This window comes from Xyrauchen texanus, chromosome 46, assembly GCF_025860055.1.
Source record: "Xyrauchen texanus isolate HMW12.3.18 chromosome 46, RBS_HiC_50CHRs, whole genome shotgun sequence".
In the NCBI taxonomy this organism is placed as follows: domain Eukaryota; kingdom Metazoa; phylum Chordata; class Actinopteri; order Cypriniformes; family Catostomidae; genus Xyrauchen; species Xyrauchen texanus.
In genome coordinates, this window is record NC_068321.1 from 7,474,211 (window position 1) to 7,499,450 (window position 25,240).

At 38.3% G+C, this 25,240-nt stretch overlaps 1 protein-coding gene across 2 annotated transcripts in view; it reads right to left on the reverse strand.

Moving 5' to 3' along the window:
* LOC127638140 (MOB kinase activator 2-like) overlaps positions 1–22,838 on the reverse strand; it is a 61,462-nt gene extending 38,624 nt beyond the window's left edge. The window contains exon 1 of one of the 2 annotated variants that reach the window (XM_052119518.1): positions 22,492–22,838. In XM_052119518.1, the coding sequence (XP_051975478.1) occupies positions 22,492–22,508 (17 nt within the window). In that variant the 5' untranslated portion in view covers positions 22,509–22,838. Of the gene's footprint in view, positions 1–1,898; positions 2,082–22,491 lie in introns of those variants that run through there. The other variant, XM_052119514.1, reaches the window with a different exon arrangement.
* Between the last annotated feature and the right edge of the window lie 2,402 nt (positions 22,839–25,240).

A 25,240-nucleotide genomic window follows, 5' to 3' on the forward strand; every position in this document is an offset into this window, starting at 1 on the left:
GACGCGCTCAGTGCTGCTGTCATGTATCACAACCATAGACAGATCAACTGTTCTGTGTTTTCAACCACATAATGTTTATTTTAGGTTTCAGACATTTAAATACACATAAGTACTAGCAAAAAATATTTTGAGTTTGTAAAATACACACTGATGTCTAGGGAAGCGGCAATAACAATCATTTCCATTAACGTTACGTTACAATAAGACACGTTTTCATATCAGATACACATTGTGTAAGTAGCTTTACATTTTACTCTATTCTTCTCCCAGTTCACCGGCCACTTACTTTCATGTATTTCGTGAGAAGTTGAGGAATTGACGTGTTGTAAAATAACATGGCGCCGCCCATCGCACATACAGCTCAACTAACTTAACGCGATCGTTATAAAGGCGTTTAAACAACAAAACACATCCACTTGCACATATTTGACAATCGGAATATCAGTGTTTCATGTTATAGCTAATACATTTGTGAATATTTTATATAAAAAAGGAAAAATGACATAAAAGCAGATCATCATTCATTCAGCGCTGTGTTGTGGTTGCGCTGTGTAACGTGACAAGCAATGATGCGTCACCATGGAAACATTAAAGTGACAGGTTCTAAATAACGGTCACCTAGAATAACTCACGCTGGGGATCAGTTAGAATATTTTAGAAATAGTGTAAAGTTCAAAACCAGCAACCATGCCACCAAAAATAAAAAGACTGCTACCAACATCAGGTACAACTTTGGCAAAATTCGGGTTTATTTAAAAAAAACAAAAAACATCATCAGAGGACAGTCTACTCGTTTCTCTACTCCTGTATTAATAAACATTGAAATCAAAAGAATCAAGTGCAGTGTTAAGCAATTATTTATCACACACACCATGCCTGATTATAGGCTACTTTTTTTTTTTTAAGAGACCCCCACAAAGATGAAATCATAATTCGAACCCTGGTTATAGAAATACTCAAACCAGCCCATCTGGCAAAAACAATCATGCCATGGTCTAAATCACTGAGATCACAATTTTCACCATTCTGATGGTTGATGTGAACATTAACTGATGGTCTTGACCCATATCTGCATGATTTTATGCACTGCACTGCTGCCACACTACTGACTGGTTAGATAATCGCATGGATGATTGTTGGTGCCAGACGGGCTGGTTTGAGTATTTCTGTAACTGCTGATATCCTAGGATTTACACACACACACAACAGTCTCTAGAGTTTACTCAGAATGCTGTCAAAAACAAAAAACATCCTGTGAGCGGCAGTTCTGCAGACAGAAACACCTTGTTGATGAGAGAGTTCAACGGTGAATGGTTTGAACTGACTATGGTAACTCAGATAACTGCTCTGTAGAATTGTGGTGAGAAGAATATAATCTTAGAGAAACCCCCATCCCTCCTACAAACAAGATTTACAGGTTTAAAGCCTTATACTCCAATACAACATACACATTGTTTGAGTTTCATGGTTCGTTAGGACAACTTGAACATTATAAACTTAGAAAAAGTGAATAAACTTATAAAAAAATAAAATAAAAACACCAGTTCGCATGTGACTGAAAGGGTGTTTATCATTAAACCTGACTAAAATATTAGCGTTATTGCTTTCTAGCCATACCCAATTTAATCTACTTTTGTCATGTAGAAAGATTTGAACGTCCTGGGTGACCTTACGGAAACGCGCGGTGTGTTGAAAACACATGTGGCTTTAACGGAATGGAACGTAACAATGGAAGCGGAACGCTAATGTTACAAATGAGGCTCTGACGTACAATTTCATGCGCTTAAAAAAAATAAACAGTCATTCAAAGTTTTCCCATGGGAAAAAAGGTATATGTAATATGAATTGCATATGAACCCACAAGACGCTGACGTATATTATGTATTTTAAGTACTTACCTATTTAATGTGTACGAACCGTTCCGTTTGAACCTCATTTTGGATGATACTAGTTTGACGATGAAATCCAGAACTGTATCAAATCGGGCAGTAAGCGACACGAAGTATCTTTTACAGTAGCCTAAGCTTCTAAAACACAAAGAAAAGAAAGGCATGAATCGGAGACCGCCTCTAATATCCGTTTGTCTCAGTAGGGCTGGCTTAAAATCAGACAGGGGGATGAGAAAGAGATGGACAACACTTCATTGTGTGAGTGCGAAGTTATTTATGGCAACGGACGATATATTAGGGGTTATCTGACCGAAGTTTCTGTTGGCGAAAGCAGAGCGTGGATGCGGTTGGGTGGCGTGAGAAAACCGCAAACAAAAAAGCGTCTTTAAAACAGAATCCCAAATCAAATGTTGGCAATATCACTCTAATAAATGACTACAGATGTGTGTGTGTGTTTGTGTACAAGAGACAAAGAAAATCCTGATAAATGGCCACACAATGCCATTTAGGAACTGTAGCTAGTTACAAACCGTATCACAATCCCCAAAGGGTCCTCCTCTAAGACAAGTTTGAGCAGTTTCTCAAGATACTGTAAATCGGGGAGAGCTAAAAATAGGTATAATGATATACTTTCGGCTACTCTGAACCACGAGACCCCACCCAATACAGCAACAGTGACTGGTTCCACTTCAAGTGCCAGACTAAAAACTGAACAAGACCAAAAGAGAATGCAAGCTGAAAATGAGTACATTGTCCATGTCTCAAAAGGATTAAATGATTGAAGTGGGCTTTTTAGTCTATTTATTATATAAAAAATAGCATTACTATTAAAGGGATAGTTCACCCAAAAATGAAAATTCACACATTTACTCACCCTCATGTCATGACATATGTGTATGACTTTCTTTCTTCTGCTGAACAAAAACAAAGATTTTAGAAGAATATTTCAGCTCTGTTGGTCCATACAATGTGAATGGAGTTCAGAACTTTGAAGCTTCAAAAAGTGCATAAAGGCAGCATAAAAGTAATCCATATGACTCAAGTGGTTAAATCCATGTCTTCAGGCGTGGGTGAGAAATAGATCGATATTTAAGTCATTTTCGCTATAAATTCTCCTCCCTGTCCAGTAGGTGCCAATAAGCATGAACAATTGCAATTGCCAAAAACAAAAGTATGTGAAAGTAAAAGTGGAGATTTATAGTAAAAAAAATACTTAAATACTGATCTGTTTCTCATCCACACCTATCATTTCGCTTCAGAAGACATGGATTAAACCACTGGAGTTTTATGGATTACTTTTATGCTGTCTTTATGTGATTTTTGAGCTTTTGGTGCCCATTCACTTGTATTGTATGGACCTACAGAGCTGAGATATTCTTCTAAAAATCTTTGTTTGTGTTCAGCAGAAGAAAGAAAGTCATATACATCTGGGATGGAATGAGGGTGAGTAAAAGATGAGAGAATCTTCATTTTTGGGTGAACTCTCAGTTTAATTAATCAACAAATAATACTTTTTTAGGAGAATGTGAAAGCAATGATCCTATTCTGTTTATATATTTTTAAATTTTTCTAGAAAATAGGAGTCTGAAAAGTCTGCTACATTAAGTAACTGCTTTTGTGTTCCATGGAAAAAGAACATGTCATAGGTGTTATTGTGTTTTGAGCAACATAGCAATATCTCAATATCAGTTCAGAAACAGATTTGGCAAACTTTGCCTCCCAAGGAGTTACAAAACTCAAGTCTCCTACATGCACCATCCATCACTGGAGTATGAGGTAAATGTTATGTTCAAGAAAAAGATGGAAGGCCAAGATCAATACTCATGGGAAAATAAATATAAATATTCCATAGAGTGTATCAAACTGCACTCAAGAGGTAAAAAGCTACATTTATATACAGTATATATTTATTTTTGTCTATATATTTTATAAATGTATATATACATTTGTTCAAAAACAAAATGTATTCTTAATATCTTATAAAACTGATCAGGACTAGTTCAAAAGTCAACACATCTGAAAAAAATAATAAAAAAAAATCATAATGTTGGGTGAAACTACTCTGACAAATACATCCTTAAAGCCATGCCAAATGAATCTTTTAAAATAAAAAAGAGAATAATATATAATATATTTACATAATACATTGTACAGATAATTTATAAATATGTATGATTAATTTTATAATATAATGTATTTAGTTTGTATATTCACTTGAAAATTCAATATTAAGAAACATTTCCTTTATTGTCGAATAAACAACAAGTTTTAAGCTCAGTTTTATAAATATATGTAATTATTTTATGTAATTATTATTAAAAATATATATTTGATATATATTTATATAATAATTGTTTTCATATTCATTTAAAAGGCACATTAAAAAGTTATTATTATTATTATTATTATTAAAGTAATATGATTTTTTTTTTCATTTATAAATAAATATTAAAATGTTCTGATTTATTTTAATAAATGAGAATTGGCACAAAGTTGTATAATGATATACAGTTGTGGTCAAAAATATTGGCACCCATGGTAAATATGGGCAAAGAAGGCTATAAAAAAAACATGTATTTATTGTTCATCCTTCTGATCTTTCATTGCAAATATTGTGGGAGTCATAATTATTTTTGTTATTTTTTCATATTTCTTCACAATTATTGGCACCACTAGAAATTCTTATGAGTAAAATATATCTGAAATATATTCCCATTCATATTTGACATGTTTAGTGCACCTGGGTGACTAGGAACATTAAATTGTTCAGCCATGACTTCCTGATTCAGAGGGGTATAAACATGAGATAACACACAAGCCAAATTGCCTTAGTCGTCCATCACAATGGGTACGACTAAAGAATAAAGTTATGATGTGCGGCAAAAGGTTGTTGAGCTTCACAAAATGGGAAGTGGCTATAAGAAAATAGCTAATGCATTGAAAATGCCCATCGGACAGGAAGAGGACGTGTCTCTATATTGTCTCCACGCACAGTGAGGAGAATGGTTCAATTGGCCAAAGAATTTCCAAGGATCACAGTTGGAGAATTGCAGAATTTATTGGGTCTTGGGGACAGAGAGTCTCTAAAACTACAATCAGATGTTACCTTCATCACAAGTTGTTTGGGAGGGTTTTAAGAAAAAAGGCTCTGCTCTCATCCAACAACAAACTCAAGCATCTTCAGTTTGCCAGACACTACTGGAACTTCAAATGGGACTGTGTTCTATTATCAGGTGAAACAAAAAAAGAGCTTTTTCTTTGTAGTTTTTTTTTTAAATGGGTTTTTGCAAATAGTGCCAGGAAGCATTGTTCAGGCCTAACGTGGACCATGTGGCCAGACTGACGCAAGTGTTTGCTGAAGTATGTCAGACCTCCTGGTTGGAAGTTCTGCCTGTAGGCACACATGCACAATCAAATCAATCAGCACGACCCTGGATGAACCGCAGAGCCCTCTGCTTTTACACAGCACTGCGTCTCATAATAGCTCGGCCTAAATACAATCAGAAAGATCGGGTATAAAACACAGAATATTGTTTCTATTTGTTGGCTTGCTAACCTAATTAACCTAACAAGATTTGAGGCATAGTCAACACAATAATTAATTATGCCAAACTCTGTTATATCCAGCATAGTCAATGAAACCTCAGACAGTGTAACCTATCTGGCGCCTAGAGAAAGTTTATTATGTAACTCACTGAATTTATGCTTGTATAAATAACTGAAGAAAGCCATACTGGTTTTCTTACAAGGTTAAGATAGTAACATCAGTGGGGAGGCTGAGAAAATATGACAGCCGCTGTCTTCTACTCACTCCTCTAGAACATTCCACTCATGTCTGCATACTTCAACATGGACGGCCATTCCTTTTATAGGAATAGTTCAGCAATAAAGAAAATTCTGTCCTATTTGCTCACCCTCATGTCGTTCCAAACCTCTATTCTGTTATTTTTCCTGTGAAACAAAGGGCAAATTTGGAAGAATCTTCATGCTGCTCTTTCCCTATAACAACAGCTCATATTGTCTCATAGTCTGTCAAGCTCCAAAAACTACAGCTCCATATGTCTTCTGAGGTTTTATACCAATTGCCATTCTTCTGCTTTATTTCTTCTAAGCAGAACATGGATATTGTTGAAGAGATCCTCTACTGCCATCTAGAGTACAGCTTAGGGAATAACATTTTACAGTATATGTGGATACAATAAAGTAAAACAAAACTTTATTATTAATGTATTCATTTTGGTCTTGATGAAATAAAAAAAGCAAGCTGGACTTAAACTCTTGCCATCAGTATGAAAACGGCTCAGCTGGTCGAAGCATGTGCACCACCCATCAGATCCAAGAAAAATAGCATTTTTGTGCTGTTCTCTATTACTTATTTTGAGTGTTTTAATTATAATATATTTAATTATTATTATTTAAAAATATATATAATTTATTTTAATAATATATTTAAACTACTATAATATTCATTTTTAATTCATTTAAATAAATATTACATTATTCTCATAATTATCATATATTTATTTATAGAAGTATAATTTGTTTATAATATTTTTTTCTTTTGTTTTTATATTTATATTAATTAAAAAATATATTAAAATATTCCGTAGTAAATTAAAACTGTTTTATTATACATATATATATATATATATATATATATATATATATATATATATATATATATATATATATACACACAGGAATATATATATATACACATACATACATATAATTATTATTATGTAAAAAGAATAATTTATTAAAAAATATTTCAATTTGTTTTATATTTATTTAAAAAATAAATATAAAAATGTTCTCATATATATATATATATATATATATATATATATATATATATATATATATATATAGATAGATAGATAGATAGATAGATAGATAGATAGATATAAATTGAAAATAATAATTTATTTAATATTTTATTGTTTTTATATTCATTTAAAAAAATAAATGTTATAATTTATTTTTTAATAAATTAACATAAAACAAAATTACACAGTATAAATTATATAATAAATTAACATATAATGGCATTATATAGTAGAGGATACAATGAAGTAAAACAATTTTTCTGTAACTTTTTTTATTTATAATTTTTTTCATTCAGAAAAAAAAACAACACAATTCTTAAAATGTTTCTGCTGTCATCCTTTACTCTCCATCATGTTGTTCCAAACCCATATGCCTTTCTTTCTTCAATGGAACACCCAAGGAGATGTTAGGAAGTATTTAAGTCTAGTCATGCACATCTGTTTTCCATACAATGAAAGTGAATGGTGACAGTAGTCATTTTGACTATCATTTCCTTTTGTGTACCACAGAAAAAAAAAGTAGTATGGGTTTGAAACAACATGTTAGTAAAATGGTGACAGAAGAATGTAATTTATTTTGCTGAACTCCTCCTTTAATACTTTTCTCACCATCTGCATGAATGATTCTGAAACTTTTAATCAGGTGGCCCTCTGACTCAAGACAGAACTAAGGGGTTTTTGTGGGAATCAACTGAATCAACACCCTTGAAGTCCCTGATCACTGCATGGTTTTGTGTCTGTTGAAGGGTTCAGTTTCAGAAGGTGAAGAACATCTGACACAAGGAGTTTCACACAGTTCAGAAAGTACAAACTTCAGACATGAGAAATAAAAGTGTGAGATGGTAGAATTTGGCAGGATCTCTCAAAATATGCTGAAAAATAAAACATTTTTAACAGACCTGTGTGATGTTACATAACAGGGTTTCATTTGTGATTTCTCAATAAGAATTTTTAAATATGATTAAAATTCAGGCGGATTTGTTAAAGGAATATTTCACCCAAAAATAATTGCATTTTTTTATTTTAAAAAGTAATTTTGTTTTGAACCGCCAGTGACACCCAAGAACCCACACCCAGATGTGAAAGAGATTATGGGCTCTTTCAAAGTGATTACACTTCCTAGAGCTTGACGCACGTACAGAGTGCTAGATGGTACTAGGAAGTGACATCGAGCTTGAAATTATGATCGCTAAGGAGACTGCTCATGCCAAGATTTATAGTGAAAAAGGAGTTACATTTTGGTCTATTCTCACCCAAACCCGATTGGATCGCTTCTGAAGACATGGATTAAACCACTGGAGTCGTATGGATTATTTTTATGCTGCCTTTATATGCTTTTTGGAATTTCAAAGTTTTGGTCACCATTCACTTGCATTGTATGGACCTACAGAGCTAAAATACTCTTCTAAAAATCTTCAGTTGTATTCAGCAGAAGAAAGTCATACACATCTGGGATGGCATGAAGGTGAGTAAATAATGAGATCATTTTCATTTTTGGGTGTCGTATGTCACACTGTATGACCATTTTAATTTTAAGATCACATTTCTAGATGGAAATGTTTGAGCCAGACTGAAATGTCAGTATAACTAATGCACTACAAGAAAACAATATAAATACATATTTCGTAGACATTACTTTTTTATGCTTGACTTCCTGCACACAAATAAAAGATGCCACATCTTCCATGCATGTGCTCGGGCACAATTGTTTAATAAGCTGCATTTAATCTACCAGCTGTTCTTTAACCTAATGTGCGTCACTGCTCAGGCTGTGATGTTTACAAATGTTATGCAGGGTAAAGACCATGAAAGAGGACGCAATAACTGAATCCAGTCTGAAGAGGGCAGATGTGTATTAAATCAATAAAGCAAAGTACAGGACAGAGGAGGGGACTGGTTACATGCTAGAAACAATGAACATTCAGTTGTTTTCATTCTTTTTGCACAGCTTGAGGAAGTCTTCAATACCCTGAAAACTCTGTTGTGGGTGCACTTTAGCTTGTGACAGCTTTTATATCCCTTTTCAGTATTATAAAGAGATTTCAACCTTCAAGATGATGTACAAAACAGATTTTAAAAACTTTCAAGGAAAAGAAAAGCCCATCATGGCAAGTAAGCCAAAGTACAGGGCTTTTAAGATGATGGTACGGAACACCTTGAAAACAGCATAATAGCTTTAATGAGAAAATCCTGTTCCTCAAATTAAATCAAATTAAAGAAAGGGCGGAACACATGACCTTCAGCCTAATCAGAGTTTATTAGCAAAGAACAGACATTCCACCTCTACTGACAATAAAGGCTTATTTTTGGCTTTAATAAACTGATTCTGTTGTTAAAGTCTCTTTGACTCACCGTTGCACAAGCTAACTCAAGACACTTCGTGTGGTCATGTTTGCTTTACAGTCCTAATGACTCAATAAACTCTTTACAATGGCTGTTTATGAATCATTTCAGATAAAAAGGTCACAACAAACACTATAGGTTATCAGTTATCAAAAGAATGTCAGTCAAATACTACAAGCTAAAATACTCCTGGCCTCAGGGCATAGAGTATTCAAGTATTTTAATGCTTACTTTCTGCGTTTGTGCGCTATTTAAGCAATTATATGAATAATGTAGCCAAAACACATTTTAAACAACTCTGAGATATAAAGTTTCATAAACTTTGGCTACTTCCACATGAATCCAGACACATTTAAAAATGGCATTTTCGAAATGCTCTCCGTCCACACTGCCTTTCTCAAGCGTTTTCCAAAAGTTGCTCGTCCACACTGAAACGCAATTGTCCTCGTGTTGTTACCAGACAGCAATTCCGAGTCAACTTCCCGTCGCCTTTGAAGGAATGCTTTGTGAAGGTTGCACATAGTAACATTTATCTTTAAAAAACGCACAACAACGCCACTGCAACATGGGCTGCCATCTTGATTGCTTGGGGTTGAATGGATCACATTTCTCATCACAAGACGACAAATACGTCAAAGTTTTCAGATATTGTTTTTCCAGTCCACACTATAATGCGAGCACAGCATTTTAAAATGCATCTACTAGTTGTCAAAAATGCACTCATTGTGGACAGAAGGCCAGAACATATAGTAAAAGATGCATTTTCAAACGAAAACGTATTAGTGTGGGCGTGGCCTTTGTCACACACTCAACAGAGTGGCATTGGAATGTTTTATAATAAACAGACAAACAGTAAGCTGCATTCGAATCACACTTTCAGAGAATGTATTGCATTTGATGAAGAACATACTTCCCAGTCACACAGATGGTACTCAACCAGAATGAGCTTCTCTCCCAGCCTTGGTTGACGCGGCGACTGTCCACTTACTGCTCTAAACCACTAGATGGCCCTATAACTATACTATTTTAACATGCTGATGATGATTGGATTTGGAATGCGATTTTTCAGAATAGTGTTAAAACAGGAAAAAATATAACTGAATACTTTATACTCTTGTTGGATGGATAAAATTAAAATAGCATGCAAATAAAATAGCAAATTTTGAAATGTCCTGGTGTAGCGCATTTGCAAGAAAACAAGAACACGGTCATGCCAAGTAAAACATGTACAAAGTACAAGGACAGGGCAAGACCTTTAAGGAGGACAATACAAATCACCATCATTGACATCAAAACAATTACAAAATGTATCTTATCTAATCAAACATACTTTGACTAAAAACATAATTCAAAAGAAGACAAAAACAAATCACAGTTTCTTTTGTTCTTTTCTGACACCAGTTAAACCAGGTGAATCACACAAAAAAGGCTTATATTTCACCCCAAAATCAAAAGAAAAAGTAATCAAAGCCTATTTTTTGTACCATCAAGGTTCAATTTTTTTTTTTTGCATTGTGAATGTTCATTATTCATGACAAATAAGAACATTTCCCACATATTCTCATTACTGCAATGCAAAAAAAACTCATAGTACTGTACTGCATCCTAAAGTTTTAGTTTTGAATTTGGAATTTGTTTGTATAGTAATTCTCATTAGACTCTTATTATTGTATTACAGTAATAAAAATAATCCTGCCTGGAAAAGTATGCAGTGGCAACTATAAGTATGTGAACCCTTTGGTATTAGCTGGTTTTCTGCATTAATTGGATGTAACATGTGAGCTCATCTTCATTAAAGTCACAAGTATACACTCACCTAAAGGATTATTAGGAACACCTGTTCAATTTCTCATTAATGCAATTATCTAATCAACCAATCACATGGCAGTTGCTTCAATGCATTTAGGGGTGTGGTCCTGGTCAAGACAATCTCCTGAACTCCAAACTGAATGTCAGAATGGGAAAGAAAGGTGATTTAAGCAATTCTGAGCGTGGCATGGTTGTTGGTGCCAGACGGGCCGGTCTGAGTATTTCACAATCTGCTCAGTTACTGGGATTTTCACGCACAACCATTTCTAGGGTTTACAAAGAATGGTGTGAGTGCTGTGGGCGAAAATGCCTTGTTGATGCTAGAGGTCAGAGGAGAATGAGCCGACTGATTCAAGCTGATAGAAGAGCAACTTTGCCTGAAATAACCACTCGTTACAACCGAGGTATGCAGCAAAGCATTTGTGAAGCCACAACACGCATAACCTTGAGGCGGATGGGCTACAACAGCAGAAGACCCCACCGGGTACCACTCATCTCCACTACAAATAGGAAAAAGAGGCTACAATTTGCAAGAGCTCACCAAAATTGGACAGCTGAAGACTGGAAAAATGTTGCCTGGTCTGATGAGTCTCGATTTCTGTTGAGACATTCAGATAGTAGAGTCAGAATTTGGCGTAAACAGAATGAGAACATGGATCCATCATGCCTGGTTACCACTGTGCAGGCTGTTGGTGGTGGTGTAATGGTGTGGGGGATATTTTCTTGGCACACTTTAGGCCCCTTAGTGCCAATTGGGCATCGTTTAAATGCCACGGCCAACCTGAGCATTGTTTCTGACCATGTCCATCCCTTTATGGCCACCATGTACCCATCCTCTGATGGCTACTTCCAGCAGGATAATGCACCATGTCACAAAGCTCGAATCATTTCAAATTGGTTTCTTGAACATGACAATGAGTTCACTGTACTAAAATGGCCCCCACAGTCACCAGATCTCAACCCAATAGAGCATCTTTGGGATGTGGTGGAACGGGAGCTTCGTGCCCTGGATGTGCATCCCACAAATCTCCATCAACTGCAAGATGCTATCCTATCAATATGGGCCAACATTTCTAAAGAATGCTTTCAGCACCTTGTTGAATCAATGCCACGTAGAATTAAGGCAGTTCTGAAGGCGAAAGGGGGTCAAACACAGTATTAGTATGGTGTTCCTAATAATCCTTTAGGTGAGTGTATACAAACACAATGTGATTTGTTTCATGGAAAGGTATGCAAAAACTGTTCCTTCTCCCTGAAAGATATTAATGAAATAAGTGTCTCTGTGACATCACAGACTTTGTAAATGGCAAACAAAAATGTGAACACATCCCCTAGTCTCTGACGCTTTCTCCCTGTCTATCATATTGTACGTTCTAATAGTGTTGAAGTTGCAACGAACTATTGATGATAAATGCCATATTCTAACTCATAATTTGTCAGTTGAGGTCGATATTTCTGTACAGTTGTGTTTGACAACCCTGGGAACCTGCTTTGTGTCAGTTTTTAACAATTTAGGTGCTGTGTTTTGGAAAGAGAGCCATGGCTAATTCAACGGCTCAGTCTCGTGGAAGTTAGAATGGCTAAAATTGTTTACATTACCTTTAATCAAGCGTTTCCAGAGCTGCGGATTAGACTTGCACAACATGCAGAAGGAATTTTAATGCATTCTTCCTAACAGAACTGCTTCAGCTCAGCCATATTCTAAGGATGTCTGTGTGATCGGCTCTCTTGAGGTCATTTCACAGCATCTCTATTGGGTTAAGATCTGGGCTCTGACTGGACCACTCCAAAAGGTAGATTTTCTATTTTTAAACCATTCTGTAGTGGATTTAATTTGATGTTTAGTGTAATTGTCCAGCTGCATCACACAAATTCTACTGACCTTCAGCTGGTGCACAGCCACACTGACAGTCCAATCTCCGAAACAGCAAAGCATCCCCAAATCATGATGCTCCCTCCACCGTACACTTAACATTGGTATGATATTTTCACGTTGGTATGTGGTTAACTTTTTATGCAATACTTAGTGCTGCGTGTTCTTCCCAAACATTTCAACCTTAGTTACATCAGTGCACAAAACATTTTCCCTGTAGCGTTGTTGAATGTCAGTGTGGTCTTTGGCAAACCTCAAGCATGCAGCAATGTTTTTGTTGGAAAGCAGCAGCTTCCTTCGTGGTGTCCTGCCATGGACACTATGCCTGTTAAATGTTTTCTGTATAGTAGACTCATGAACAGATATTAAGAATTTCATATTATTTCTTCAGGTCTTTAGCAGTCGCTCTAGGGTTCTTCTTTACCTCATTGAGCATTCTGGGGTGTGCACTTTGAGTCATCTTGGCTTAAATGTTTGAGTGCTTTTTATGTATCGCAATTCAATTTTTTTGTCCAAATCATTCAGCTCTACTTTTTTGCATTACAATAATTACAATAATTAAAATTGTGAAACTGCAGGGTTCCCGTGGATCCTTAAAATGTCTTAAATTCAGTTTTCCGAAATGTAAAAAGTCTTAAATATCTTAAATGATACAACAAAAGTCTTAATTCTTATCGTAAATTTGGAGGTGAAAAGACAGGAATTGTGATATGACCTAATGTGATTATCAAACATCAGAAGAATATTATTTGATTAAATAAATGCATGCACTGCATCCTTCAGAGTGAAAATGCAACATTGTTGTATTTTCTCCAAGAACACAGGGAGCTTGTGAGTGTTTTCAGCTGTTGCAGAGCAGTTTGAAATCATTAGACCATATCGTACATTTATGACAAGCAATCACTAATGTCTCAATCAACTCAACTGTTGATGATATAATGTTGATGAAAAATTACAATGTTTACTTTTAATTGTTTATATTGTAATACTGTAATGACACACCAACTCGGGAGCTGAGATGACCCCAGATGCGGGAGTTTATTGAACTGAACACAGTAGAGACAGGTAAGTAGTATGAGGTGAGTATTAAGGTAAGGTACACAGTCTTTAGTCTTACAGAGAACTTAGGCAGAAGGCACAGATCCACAGATAGTTAATTCCAGATCAATACTTGCCAACACTAGTAACAAACTTCCAACAGGGTCTAAGGTCAGAACATCAAGGCATAAATACAATCAGAGTTCTCAAAATCATGTGTTTAGTATATTCTGAGCCGATCGTGGATTATCAGTCAAGTTTCACACAAAGTGAAAGTCATACGTAAAACACAGGGTTCACATGAAGCACTTATCTTGCAAATCCAGAGCAGATAATTGAAATACAGGAGGGATACACACAGATAAGCAGGTAGGCTGTAAACTCAAAGTTCTCAAGGTCAGTTATCTCTCAAATCCAGAGTACATCATTGATAAACAGGTAAGTAAAAAACAGATAAGCAGTTCACTACTGCAGCAGAGCAAAAGGTGATTCCAAGGAACTTTCAACAAGGCTAAACCCTGACTGAGAGTGAAAGAGAGGTTTAAGTGCATGTCCAAACAAGGTGATGCTGCAAGTGTGCGTGACTAAAACTCAAGCGAGTGAGAGCGGGTGACTGACAGTGACGATCACCGGAGAGGGAGTCTGGTGGATACGTGACAGTAACCCCCCCCAAAGGGCGACTCCTCAATCTGGGATTGACCGACAATCCGGTGGCCAGGGAGGAGTCTGTGGAAGATCTGGAGACCAGGAAGGTGACCATTGGGCAAGGACTGGGTCAGGAGGCCTGGGAATTGGCCACAGAGCAGGGACTGGATCAGGAGGCTTAGGAGATGGCCACAGAGCAAGGACAGTGTCAGGAGGCCGGGGAGGTGGCCACAAAGCAGGAACATGGTCAGGAGGCCTGGGAGGTGGCCACAAAGCAGGGACAGGGTCAGGGGGCCTGGGAGGCAGCCACAGAGCAGGGTCAGGAGGCCTGGGAGGCGGCCACAGAGCAAGGACAGGAGGCCTGGGAGGTGGCCACAAAGCAGGGACAGGGTCAGGGGGCCTGGGAGGCAGCCACAGAGCAGGGTCAGGAGGCCTGGGAGGCGGCCACAGAGCAAGGACAGGAGGCCAGGGAGGCGGCCACAAAGCAGTGACAGGGTCAGGAGGCCTGGAAGGTGGCCACAGAGCATGAACAGGGTCAGAAGGCAGAGCCCCAGGGAGTGAGAGCTGAGCCATGGAAGATTCAGAGAGTGGAGCCGAGGGAGGCTCGATGGAGGCAGGCGGATCTGCGTGTGGCTCGAGGGGCGAAGTTGTGGGAGGCATGAGGGGCAGAGCCGTGGGCGGCTCGAGGGGCGGAGCCTTGGAAGACAGAGCCATGGAAGATTCTGAGGGTGGTGCCATGGAAGGCATAGCCGTGAGAGGCTCGAGGGTCAAAGCCGTGGAAGGTGCGAGGGGCGGAGCCGTGGAAGGCGGAGCCATGGGAGGCTTGAGGGGTGAAGCCAGAGAAGGCCTGGAGCTAGGAGCCAGGGAAGGCCTGGAGCTAGGAGCCAGGGAAGGCCTGGAGCTAGGAGCCGGGGAAGGCCTGGAGCTAGGAGCTGGGGAAGGCCTGGAGCTAGGAGCTGTTAGTGACTGGGAACTGACCCCTGTGTTCGTGGGGAACTGACCCCCGTGTTCGTGAGCAACGGCAACGTCTGGGGAATGACCTCCATGGTCACGAGCGTGGGCACCGACTGGGGAACGACCTCTGTGGTCGCGAACATGGGCAGTAACTGGGGAGTAGGATCCCTTCTTCTCCTCCTCTTCTTCTGGACAACTGGGAGCGTTGTTACAGGAATGGTCGACACTACCGGCATTGTCTCAGGGACAGTCGAGGCTTCTGGTATTGGCACTGGGATGGTTGAGGCTGCTGGCATTGGCTCTGGGATGGTCAAGCCTACTGGCATTGGCTCTGGGGCGGTCGAGACTAAAGGCACTGGCTCATTAGCCGTGGCAGGCATGGTCACTGATAATTTGTAAGGAAGGGTCTTCATGGCCCTACATACCAATGTCAGTGGGGATCATTCAACTTAGAAGTGAGAGCAGAAAAGAAGACTCCTTGGTCTCCGAAGCAGGCAGCGGTGGTGGCACAGGGTTCCTGACATAACACACATTGTATGGGGGAAATGTATGGAGAGGAGTTACCTTGGAGCCAGGGCCGTGGAAGGCTTGGAGACGACTTGAAGACAGGGTCCGTGGAAGGCTTGGAGACGTCCACTGTGGGAGGAGATTCAAAGTCCTCATTATCCACACCCACAGTGAAAGGCGAGCCACTAAGTTGCAGAGCCACCTCAATGAATTTCCGCAGCGTCCAGTGAGGATCTACGGAGGCATTAGCTCCTTTAGTGCACTATTGAGACCAGCCCTGAAGAAAATCACAAGGGAGTGGTCTCCATAGGGCACCAAATTCACCAGCTGGAGAAACTCATGCACGTGATACTCAACTGGACGGTCCCCTTGTTCGAGGAGGAGGATTCTCACTGCGGGTATATCCGTCTTGTGGGTCCTTCTGTCAGTCAGTTCTTCTGTAACGTGTTGCATGGATGAGGTGAGAGAGCGGGATCTAAATGCAACTGGTGCGGAAGGTGTGACTTGCTGTCCGAGGTTGAGAGTGCGGAGGATAGCTGCTCTTGGTTGATGCACAGACTCTGAGAATGGATCATCACCTGTAATGGTAGTATCTCCTGCTGGGTTCTTTGAGTGCCCACGAAGGATACACCTCATGCAACCTCTGAATTCTCGTGAAAGAAGGTAGCATTTGAAGACTGCATTCAAAGTGTCCTACTCGCTTTTCTGAAATGATGTATGCGGCCGACAAATGCGACCTCCGGTGGATGCAGCCTTCCAAACGAGACACAGCCTGAAACTGCGAGTGAGGTTTAAGTGCATGATCAAACTAGGTAATAATGAGCTGCAGGTGTGTGTGATTAAAACTCAGGCGAGTGAGAGCGGGTCACTGTCTGTGAAGGAGAGGGAGTCCGGTGGATACGTGACAAATACGTTGTAGATTATTGTAGGAGTATACATTTTATTTCCCTTATTTGTTTGAATGAGCAGCTGGAAGCAGTGAAGCGCATACATTTCAAAATAAGAGTCCCCGGTGTATTTCAGCCTTTCCAGTTAAAAGTTCCGCACTATAAATAAAATTTTCTGGAATTTAATAAAATTTGGACTCTTGTAGCCTCTGTTTTATGTCACAAAAATTACATCCCAATGTAAAAAAAACCCCATCTTATTGGTACCAACAGTCTAGTATTTATTTATTTAATTCGATTTTTCAATCAGTCAGGTTGACCAGTCATAAAATCTAGACCTTGGACGTCATGGCTATTGTAAAATTTGACACAGTTCCCATAAAGCACTGGTCTGAAAACAATGGCTCCCTCCACCCCATGGAGACTATTTCCTTCCCTCCGGCCTTTCTGTAATCACTATTATTTTGTACATAGTGGAAGTTTCCACTCAAATAAATGTTCTAATCTCCATCCTATGTGTTAGGTGCCCTCCTTGAAGCCAACAGCTTCAAAGTATCAAAAAAGTAAATGCTAGCAGGGATGTCAATCTGCCACCACACAAAATAAGTTTCTTGAAGCACATATTTGACAGTTTCCAACCTGACTAAACCTGACTGCACTTTGTGTACTCTGTTCTAGGCAGGTTCAAGTCAACATATTCAAATTTACCCCATTTAGTTTTTAAATAAATGTCCCTGGTCTTATTCAGCAAGTGATCATTATTCTAAAGGAAAACAAAACATGATAGTTTTCTTGATCTTTAATCAAAATGTAATAACTGTCTATGCATCTGAAATGACTTTCTTTTTCTGCTGATGTAACCAATGTTGCACGGTCAGGAAAAATACTATTAATCAATAGTATTATAGCCGAACATGTTTTGCCTCAATCAAATCTCAGATGAAATCAAGTCACGTCCTGAAATATGATCAGCGGAATATTCACCCGGAAATTGCATCACATTATTGAAAGTGAAAGGAAATTTCCTTTAGTCCAATATGCAAAAGTGTTGTGATTACCTCAGGGAAGATTTTCAGGGAATAACTGAAATGTATCTGTTCCTCACACAAACCTATCATATGGCCAAAGAAGTCTTGGAATAGCACAACAGCCAAACAGACTACTTTTATGATGTCTTTCTGTCATCCCATCCCATTCTCTTTCACAGTATGAAAAACATTCTGCTGAACATCTCCATTTGGGTTCCTCAAAAGAAAGAAAGTATATGGGTTTGGAGCAACATGAGGGTGAGTAAATTATGGAAGATATTTCATTTTTGGGTGTCATGTTGTCTTTTTTTTTCCTCCCCTTTTCTCCCCAGTTTGAAACGCCAGATTACCAATGCGCTCTAAGTCCTCGTGGTGGCGTAGTGACTCAATCTGGGCGGCGGAGGTCAAATCTCAGTTGCCTCAGCATCCGAGACCATCAATCTGTGCGTCTTATTATGTGGCTAGTTGAGTGTGGAGTTCATGCTATTCTCAGCGGCATTCACGCACAACTCACCACACACCCCACCGAGAGCGAGAACCCCATTATAGTGATCACGAGGAGGTTAACCCAACGTGACTCTACCCTCCCTAGCAACCGGGCCAATTGGTTGCTTAGGAATCCTGACTGGAGTCATTCAGCAAGCCCTGGATACCAACTTGTGACTCCAGGTGTGGTATCAGGGCTGGATTGGTAATCTGGCATACCGGGCATTTTCCCGGTGTGCCGACGCATTTTGGGGCCAATCAGGGGCAGACTGGCCATTGGGAGAACCGGACAGGCCGGTGGGCCAGCCATGAAATGGGCCACGATAAGCTGAAATGAGCCGCCGCGTTATGCAGAATGAGCCACAAAATGGCGGCATAATATGCCGAAGGGGGCAGCGATATGCAGAAAAGTTCAGCAAACCAACATCCCCCCCAACAACTTTTGGGCCAGTTGCTATGTAAAATCCCAGCCCAATTTCTATCCCTAGTCACCACTGTGTGGTAGTCAGCGTCTTTACTTGCTGAGCTACCCAGTCCCCCTCATGTTGTAAGTTTGAATGTTGAAATGACAACTTCAGTTGCAAGTTTGAGTAACACAATTCAACTCGTTCTTCTGCCAGAATATTGGGTGAATCACAAAGAGGAAGCCGAAATGTCACTCACGTAAGAAATCAAATACAGAAAATGATTTGGCCCACCTGTCTGCAATGACCAACATAAATAATGCTTGAAGTGGTCAAAACAGACAAAAACAGCAACAGCAGTTCAAGAGAGGGTGCTTATGTAATGAGACAGGAATGTGTAGGTATGGTCAGTGGTTCTTTGGACCTGTTAAAGCAGCAGATGATGGCATAAACCCACAAGAATGCCTGACCTGCTCTCTGAAACAAGAGGCTGAAGCCATGCACAATCTCTCTCAGTATGATGGCAAAGAGCACCTCTTCAAATTACTTTTCTGGCAAAATGTTTTAGCTTGCATTTGGTTATTCCTAGTTTCTAGGCTCAAAACTAAATCAAATATTTAAACTGAAAGCCAAATGAGAATTTGACTTCTTTAACTTCTGAGAGACAAACATTACAGCCAAATTAAAGCCAAAGTGTATAGTTTTTGCAAATCCAACAAACTTTTTGCAATCATAATTGGCAAGACAAGGACCCCAACTTTTAACCTGCACATACAGTTGTTTATTTTGGCATTTTAGCATTCCAACCAGCACGACATAGCAAGATTGGTTCAACCAACAGTGTTTGTAAGTTTTTTTTTTACGTTATTTCTTCTGCTAAACACAAACGGATATTTTTAGAAAAAGGCAGAAGTGATATGATAGGTGTGGGTGAGAAAAATATAAATATTTAAGTCCTTTTTTTACTATAAATCTCCACTTTCAAACAGCCATCCTGTGCACGTACATGAGAGGACTGAGTACTTCTTGTTTTTTACAAATTTGGATTCTTCGTGCATATCGCCACCTACCGGGCAGGGAGGAAAAAATAAAAAAGAGCTTGATAAAGGAAAGGAAAAAAAAAAAATAATAATATTTACACAACAGCCCAGTAGGTGGCGATATGCTGAAAGAAAGCAAATCGACCAAAAATAAAAGTAGATGGCCTTTGGTGAATGTACATAGGAGGGCGGGTGAAAGTACAGATATATAGTAAAAAAAAAGACTTAAATATTGATCTGTTTATTACTCACACCTATCATATTTCTTCAGAAGACATGGATTAAACCACTGGAGTCGTGTGGATTACTATAATGCTGTCTTTATGTGCTTTTTGGACCTTCAAAGTTATGGTCACATTCACTTGCATTGTATGGACCTACAGAGCTGAAATATTCTTTATTTGAATTAATCTTTGTTTGTGTTCTACAGAAAAAATAAATGAGTAAATTATGAGAGAATTGTCATTTTTGGGTGAACTACACCTTTACATGAATGGGATGGTTTGTGGCTATGGACATTAACTACAGCACATATGACAGCTTTCCCAGTGAAAATACATTTTGGTCAATTTGCACTTTTTAGAGATGGATTAAACCATAAGTGCTTTAGCAGACAATATCAGCCACAATAAAATAATATACCTGTTGGGATGCAATAAGGCAAATTCAACTGCTCTAAACAAAACAGACAGACTGCATCAAAATTAAATGTAGGTTAAACCACAGGAACTAACACCCCTTACCTACATAAATAGGATGCATGTTTTTCCACAAACCAACAACACTAAATGACTTCTTAAGTTTCCACTAGTTAAATACAAGACAATACAAGTAAAGCTCAATCAACAGCATTTGTGGCATAATATTGATTTACCACAAAAAAAAAAAAAATGTCCACTCATCCCTCCTTTTCTGTAAAAACAAAAAGAAAAGAAAAAATCGAGGTTACAGTGAGGCACTTACAAAGGAAGTGAACGGGGCCCATTTTTGCAGGGGTTTAAAGCAGAAATAAACTCAAGTATTATTTGAGCTTTAAAGTCGTTTGAGAAAAGGAGGAATAAGTCAAAATAAATTTTTATGGCAAACAATATTACGCCACAAATGCTGTCAATTGAGCTTAATTTGTATAAACCCGGAATATTCCTTTAATGTAAACTACTCGTAGATATATTAGAAGTCTTGGTTCTCAATTTAAACCCCAAAATAGCCTGACGTGTTGTTTCTCATGAAGCAGGATGTCATGAAGGAAGCCGCACAAGCAGAGGGAAATGTCATCATCTATTTAGGTTTAGGGTTTTTTTTTTTTTTTTTTTTAAACATTTTTGGACGCTTTTCACAGATCTGCATGAGAGATCTATGACATTATATCTTGGCCACCAGTCAGAAGAGATATGGATTGATCTGGGGCCAGTTCAGTTCAATCCAGTCAACGAGTAGAGTTTATATTCTACTAAATTTCAAAGTCCTCTTTTTGTTCTCTTGTTGGAAAACAAAATGTACCAGATCCAAACTCTGTAACTTTTTGTCTGCTAGAGCAACCGATATAGCCTAACAAATCTCAATCTTGTCCAGCTTAAAATAATGTTCCAGGTTCAAAACAAGTTAAGCTCAATCAACATAATGTTAAATATATACAATTCTGTGCAAAGGATTTAGGCACTTGTGAAAAACATTCAAAATTAGGATTTCTTAAAACAATAATGACATAAATCATTCTCATTAATTAACGTCATACAAAGTTCAGTAAACAGAAATCAATATTTGGTGTGAACACTTTTGCCTTCAAAACAGCCCCAATACTTACACCCTGCCACAGTTTTTCTTGGTTGTTCACAGGTAGGATGTTCCCATATTCTTGAAGACTTCACCAAAGTTCTTCTATCTATTTAGACTGTCTCAATTACTTCTGTCTCTTTATATAATCTCAGACTGACACGATGTTCAGTGGGGGGCTTTGTGAGGGCCATGACATCTGTTGCAGGGATCCCTATTCTTCTATTCTATTTGCAGAAGTAATGATTGGGGAGTATAACATGTATAATTTTCTATTGTCACACTAAAGTAGCAGATATAAATAACTATGTTAGGACACATTTTTTTGTGAAACATCTTATGTGCCTAAGATTTTTGCACAGTATTGTATATATATATATTTAATCGACTCTTCCCTCTATAGAATTTACTGGTGTTACGTCTGCATGACAGCAAGTGTTGTAATATTGGCTATAACTTTACACAGATAAGGTTAGTAAGAGATGTTACTCAATCATCTTTTCACATATAATGTTTACATCCCATATCTATACTTTTGAAACAGTGTGTTTCTTAATGCTTGTTGACTGGCCCCATTAATTTCCTATGTAACTGCCTTAATGTAACGATCAAACACCTTAACACTGCACGTAAATCCTTGATTTTATCACACTAAAATCATGTTAATATATATCAAGTTTAAGTCCTGTGGCTATAGTTTTGAAACTGTGTGTATTTGAATGTTTCTGAACTGGCCCCATTCACTTCCATTGTAACTGCCTCTCTATGAAACCGCGATATTTGCTTCTTTTTGAGGGAAGAGTCAATCTTGCATTTACTGAACAAGTCTGACCCAGCCAAAAGTGAAAGTATACTTCAATAATGAACTTTATTTACAATGAAGCTTTAGAGTTTAAAGTGTGATGTTGGTTTATAAGCATATCATGACGCCCGTAAGCATGAAAACTTTTGAATTGCTACTATAATAATGAATTGATCAAACTCACCCCATCAACCAGTCCATAGCGGTGGCGGGGGATGAAGCACACCAGATCTGCTGTGACTTTCACCGGCTCTCAAATTATATCCAGGGCTCAATTTAGACTCAGTGGAGCGGTTCCTCCTGAATGAATCAGAATTTATATAAAGTCTTGGACATAGCTCTGCTCCTCTCATGAGACTGCATGCATTGACTTGGAATGATGTTTCAGCCACGATTTGAAATTAACAGCTGATAATGTCAAGGAAGTAAACATGGGATGTGTCTCTAACCTAGCTGGATGCCAACCAAGAAAGCAACAGAAATGTAATCACGGAGCGCGTTAAACTGACTAAAATGCAGTCTAGGAAGGCAGCACACAAGGTCTGTGTGTGTGTGTGTGTGTGTGTGTGTGTGTGTGTGTGTGTGTGTGTGTGTGTGTGTGTGTGTGTGTGTGTGTGTTTGACAGTAATCGTCTCGACACACCCACCTTATCTTCCGTGTCTGTCATTGTTCACCTCAGCTGCAGTCAAAAAATAAACCAAAATATCCTACAAGACCGCTGTTTTTATACACATTTAAGAAGTTATGTCTCTTTATTCATCTTTCTATGAACCTTGCCCTTGATGAATTTACACTTTAAAGTCATAAAGGAACAGAGTCCATTATTTAAAATTGCATTTATTTTTATTATTAATAATTTCCGAAATTCCATGTTCTCCAAATTCACTGACACAAAAATGTAGCCTAAATATGTATTAACCTACTTGTTGTTTTTATTGGCACACATTAATTTTAAATTTCACTGTCAAAGTTGACATTCTACTGCGTTTGTTATGGAACAGAAAACAATCTGGTATCCCACCAGCAGATGGCACTGTGTGCTTATGCAATTACAAACACTAGAGATGAGGGATTTCCTCAACCCTTTGTCCATTAAACCCTATTTTATAGCCCCACGGTTGACCCCATCCTCATATTACTTGGAGTACCCCCTAAAAGTTCTAACCTTTTAAAAATATAACAATATATGTCATGCCTGTTTTAATAAATCAATACATTTAAGATCAGCACAGTATAATTGTTATTTTTATTTTAGGGTTGCCTGTAAAATACGGTATCGCCGCGTATTTAAAGTTAAAACGATATCCCATTCAATCAAATAACCGAAAGACAAATAAGCGAAATCATTCAAATAAATATATATTTTTTTACATATTAATTATGTACAGTATCACAGCTCCCTATACGCATACTACGCAGTCTGTGTAGGGCACCAACTCCTTAGGGGGGCACCATTTTACCCTAGGAGGGCACCATATAACAACGCATATTAACTCAACACATTTATTGTAAAAATAATTTTAGCAAAACACACAAATTTAAGTGTCCCTTATTTTAAAACGTAAAAAGTTTCACAAGCTCACAAACCTCTTGCAGATCATGATTTTAGCACCATTTAGCGCTCTGCTCATGCGTTATCGAGGTTGAACTCATGATCGTGCCCAGAAACGGCAATTACAAGATTTAGTGGAAACGTTTTATTTTTTTTTGGAGTGTTCTCACCCAGAATCGATTGGATTGCTTCAGAAGACATGGATTAAACCACTGGAGTCTTATGGATTACGTTTGTGCTGCTTTTATGTGCATTTTGTAGTTGGAAAGTGTATGGACCTTCTCGAAAATTGTAAACATTGAGTCTGTGGCCCTTTAACATATTCTGTGTTTGTTTTGAGCGACCTGTTAGACTCGCCCCAACAGAGTTACTCAGCTAATGGCGTGAGTTGGGGGCGGACTTGTCTGACTGTTTGAACAACTGCAAACGAGTGGCATATTCAGGAAGCTGTTTTCAAAACATTGTTTATTTTTGCAATTCCGTTAGGTGACGCTAGTGTCGCAGAAATCACTCCCTTAGATCCAGCCCTTATTTCATGCATTGACAGTGGACTGCTTAAATATTTATGCAGTAAACCAGAAAAATTATGTTTGTAGAACAGTGTACAGAGAACAATTTGTTACAGTCTTGGTGTGAATAGACATTAATCTGCTGTTCATCATGCAAATTCGTCATGAATTTGGTTTGAATATGTCTCCACTTTTGACATTTGCCTTGTGCAACCATAGTACAAATCAATACAAACTTCTCTGGTTCCAGACATGCAGTCTCCACCCTTTCCTTGAGCTATGAGGTCGGCGCCTGAGGAGTCAGCCCTACCTGTGATTCAAGCACACAGCAGGTCACCTGAAAGTTATGAATGGTATCTCATTTCATCCACATTACTGAAATCACCAGACATGATGCATCTGTAAAGAGCTGGAGGTTTATCGTGTAGTTCACGACTCCTGTTTGCCATTATTGATGACTAATAAACCAGTACAATTGGTAGGTTGCCACCTACCAATAGATGGCAGCATACAAATTTCATTGCACCAGAGATGGAAGCTTTGTTGCAAGTAGACACATTGCATGCCACATTTCAAGTTTAATACCTGCAGAAGGCTATCCGTAGCGTTCTCATTCACCTCAATGGCAGTTGCTCAACCATGGCATAATTTTTATATCACCAGTACTTGAATTTGAAAAAGCCTCTGAATTCATGATCTTTAAAAAAAGACTGGGTGTAATTTGATGTTACTGAAAAATCAGGTTGTGAAATTCAAGTTTTTATTATTGAAGTGATGAATTTCAGGTCGTGAAATTCAGGTCTCAATATTCAGGTTGTTGAATACGGGTTGAGAAATTCAAATTTCGAGGATGATATCTGGGAATACAAGGA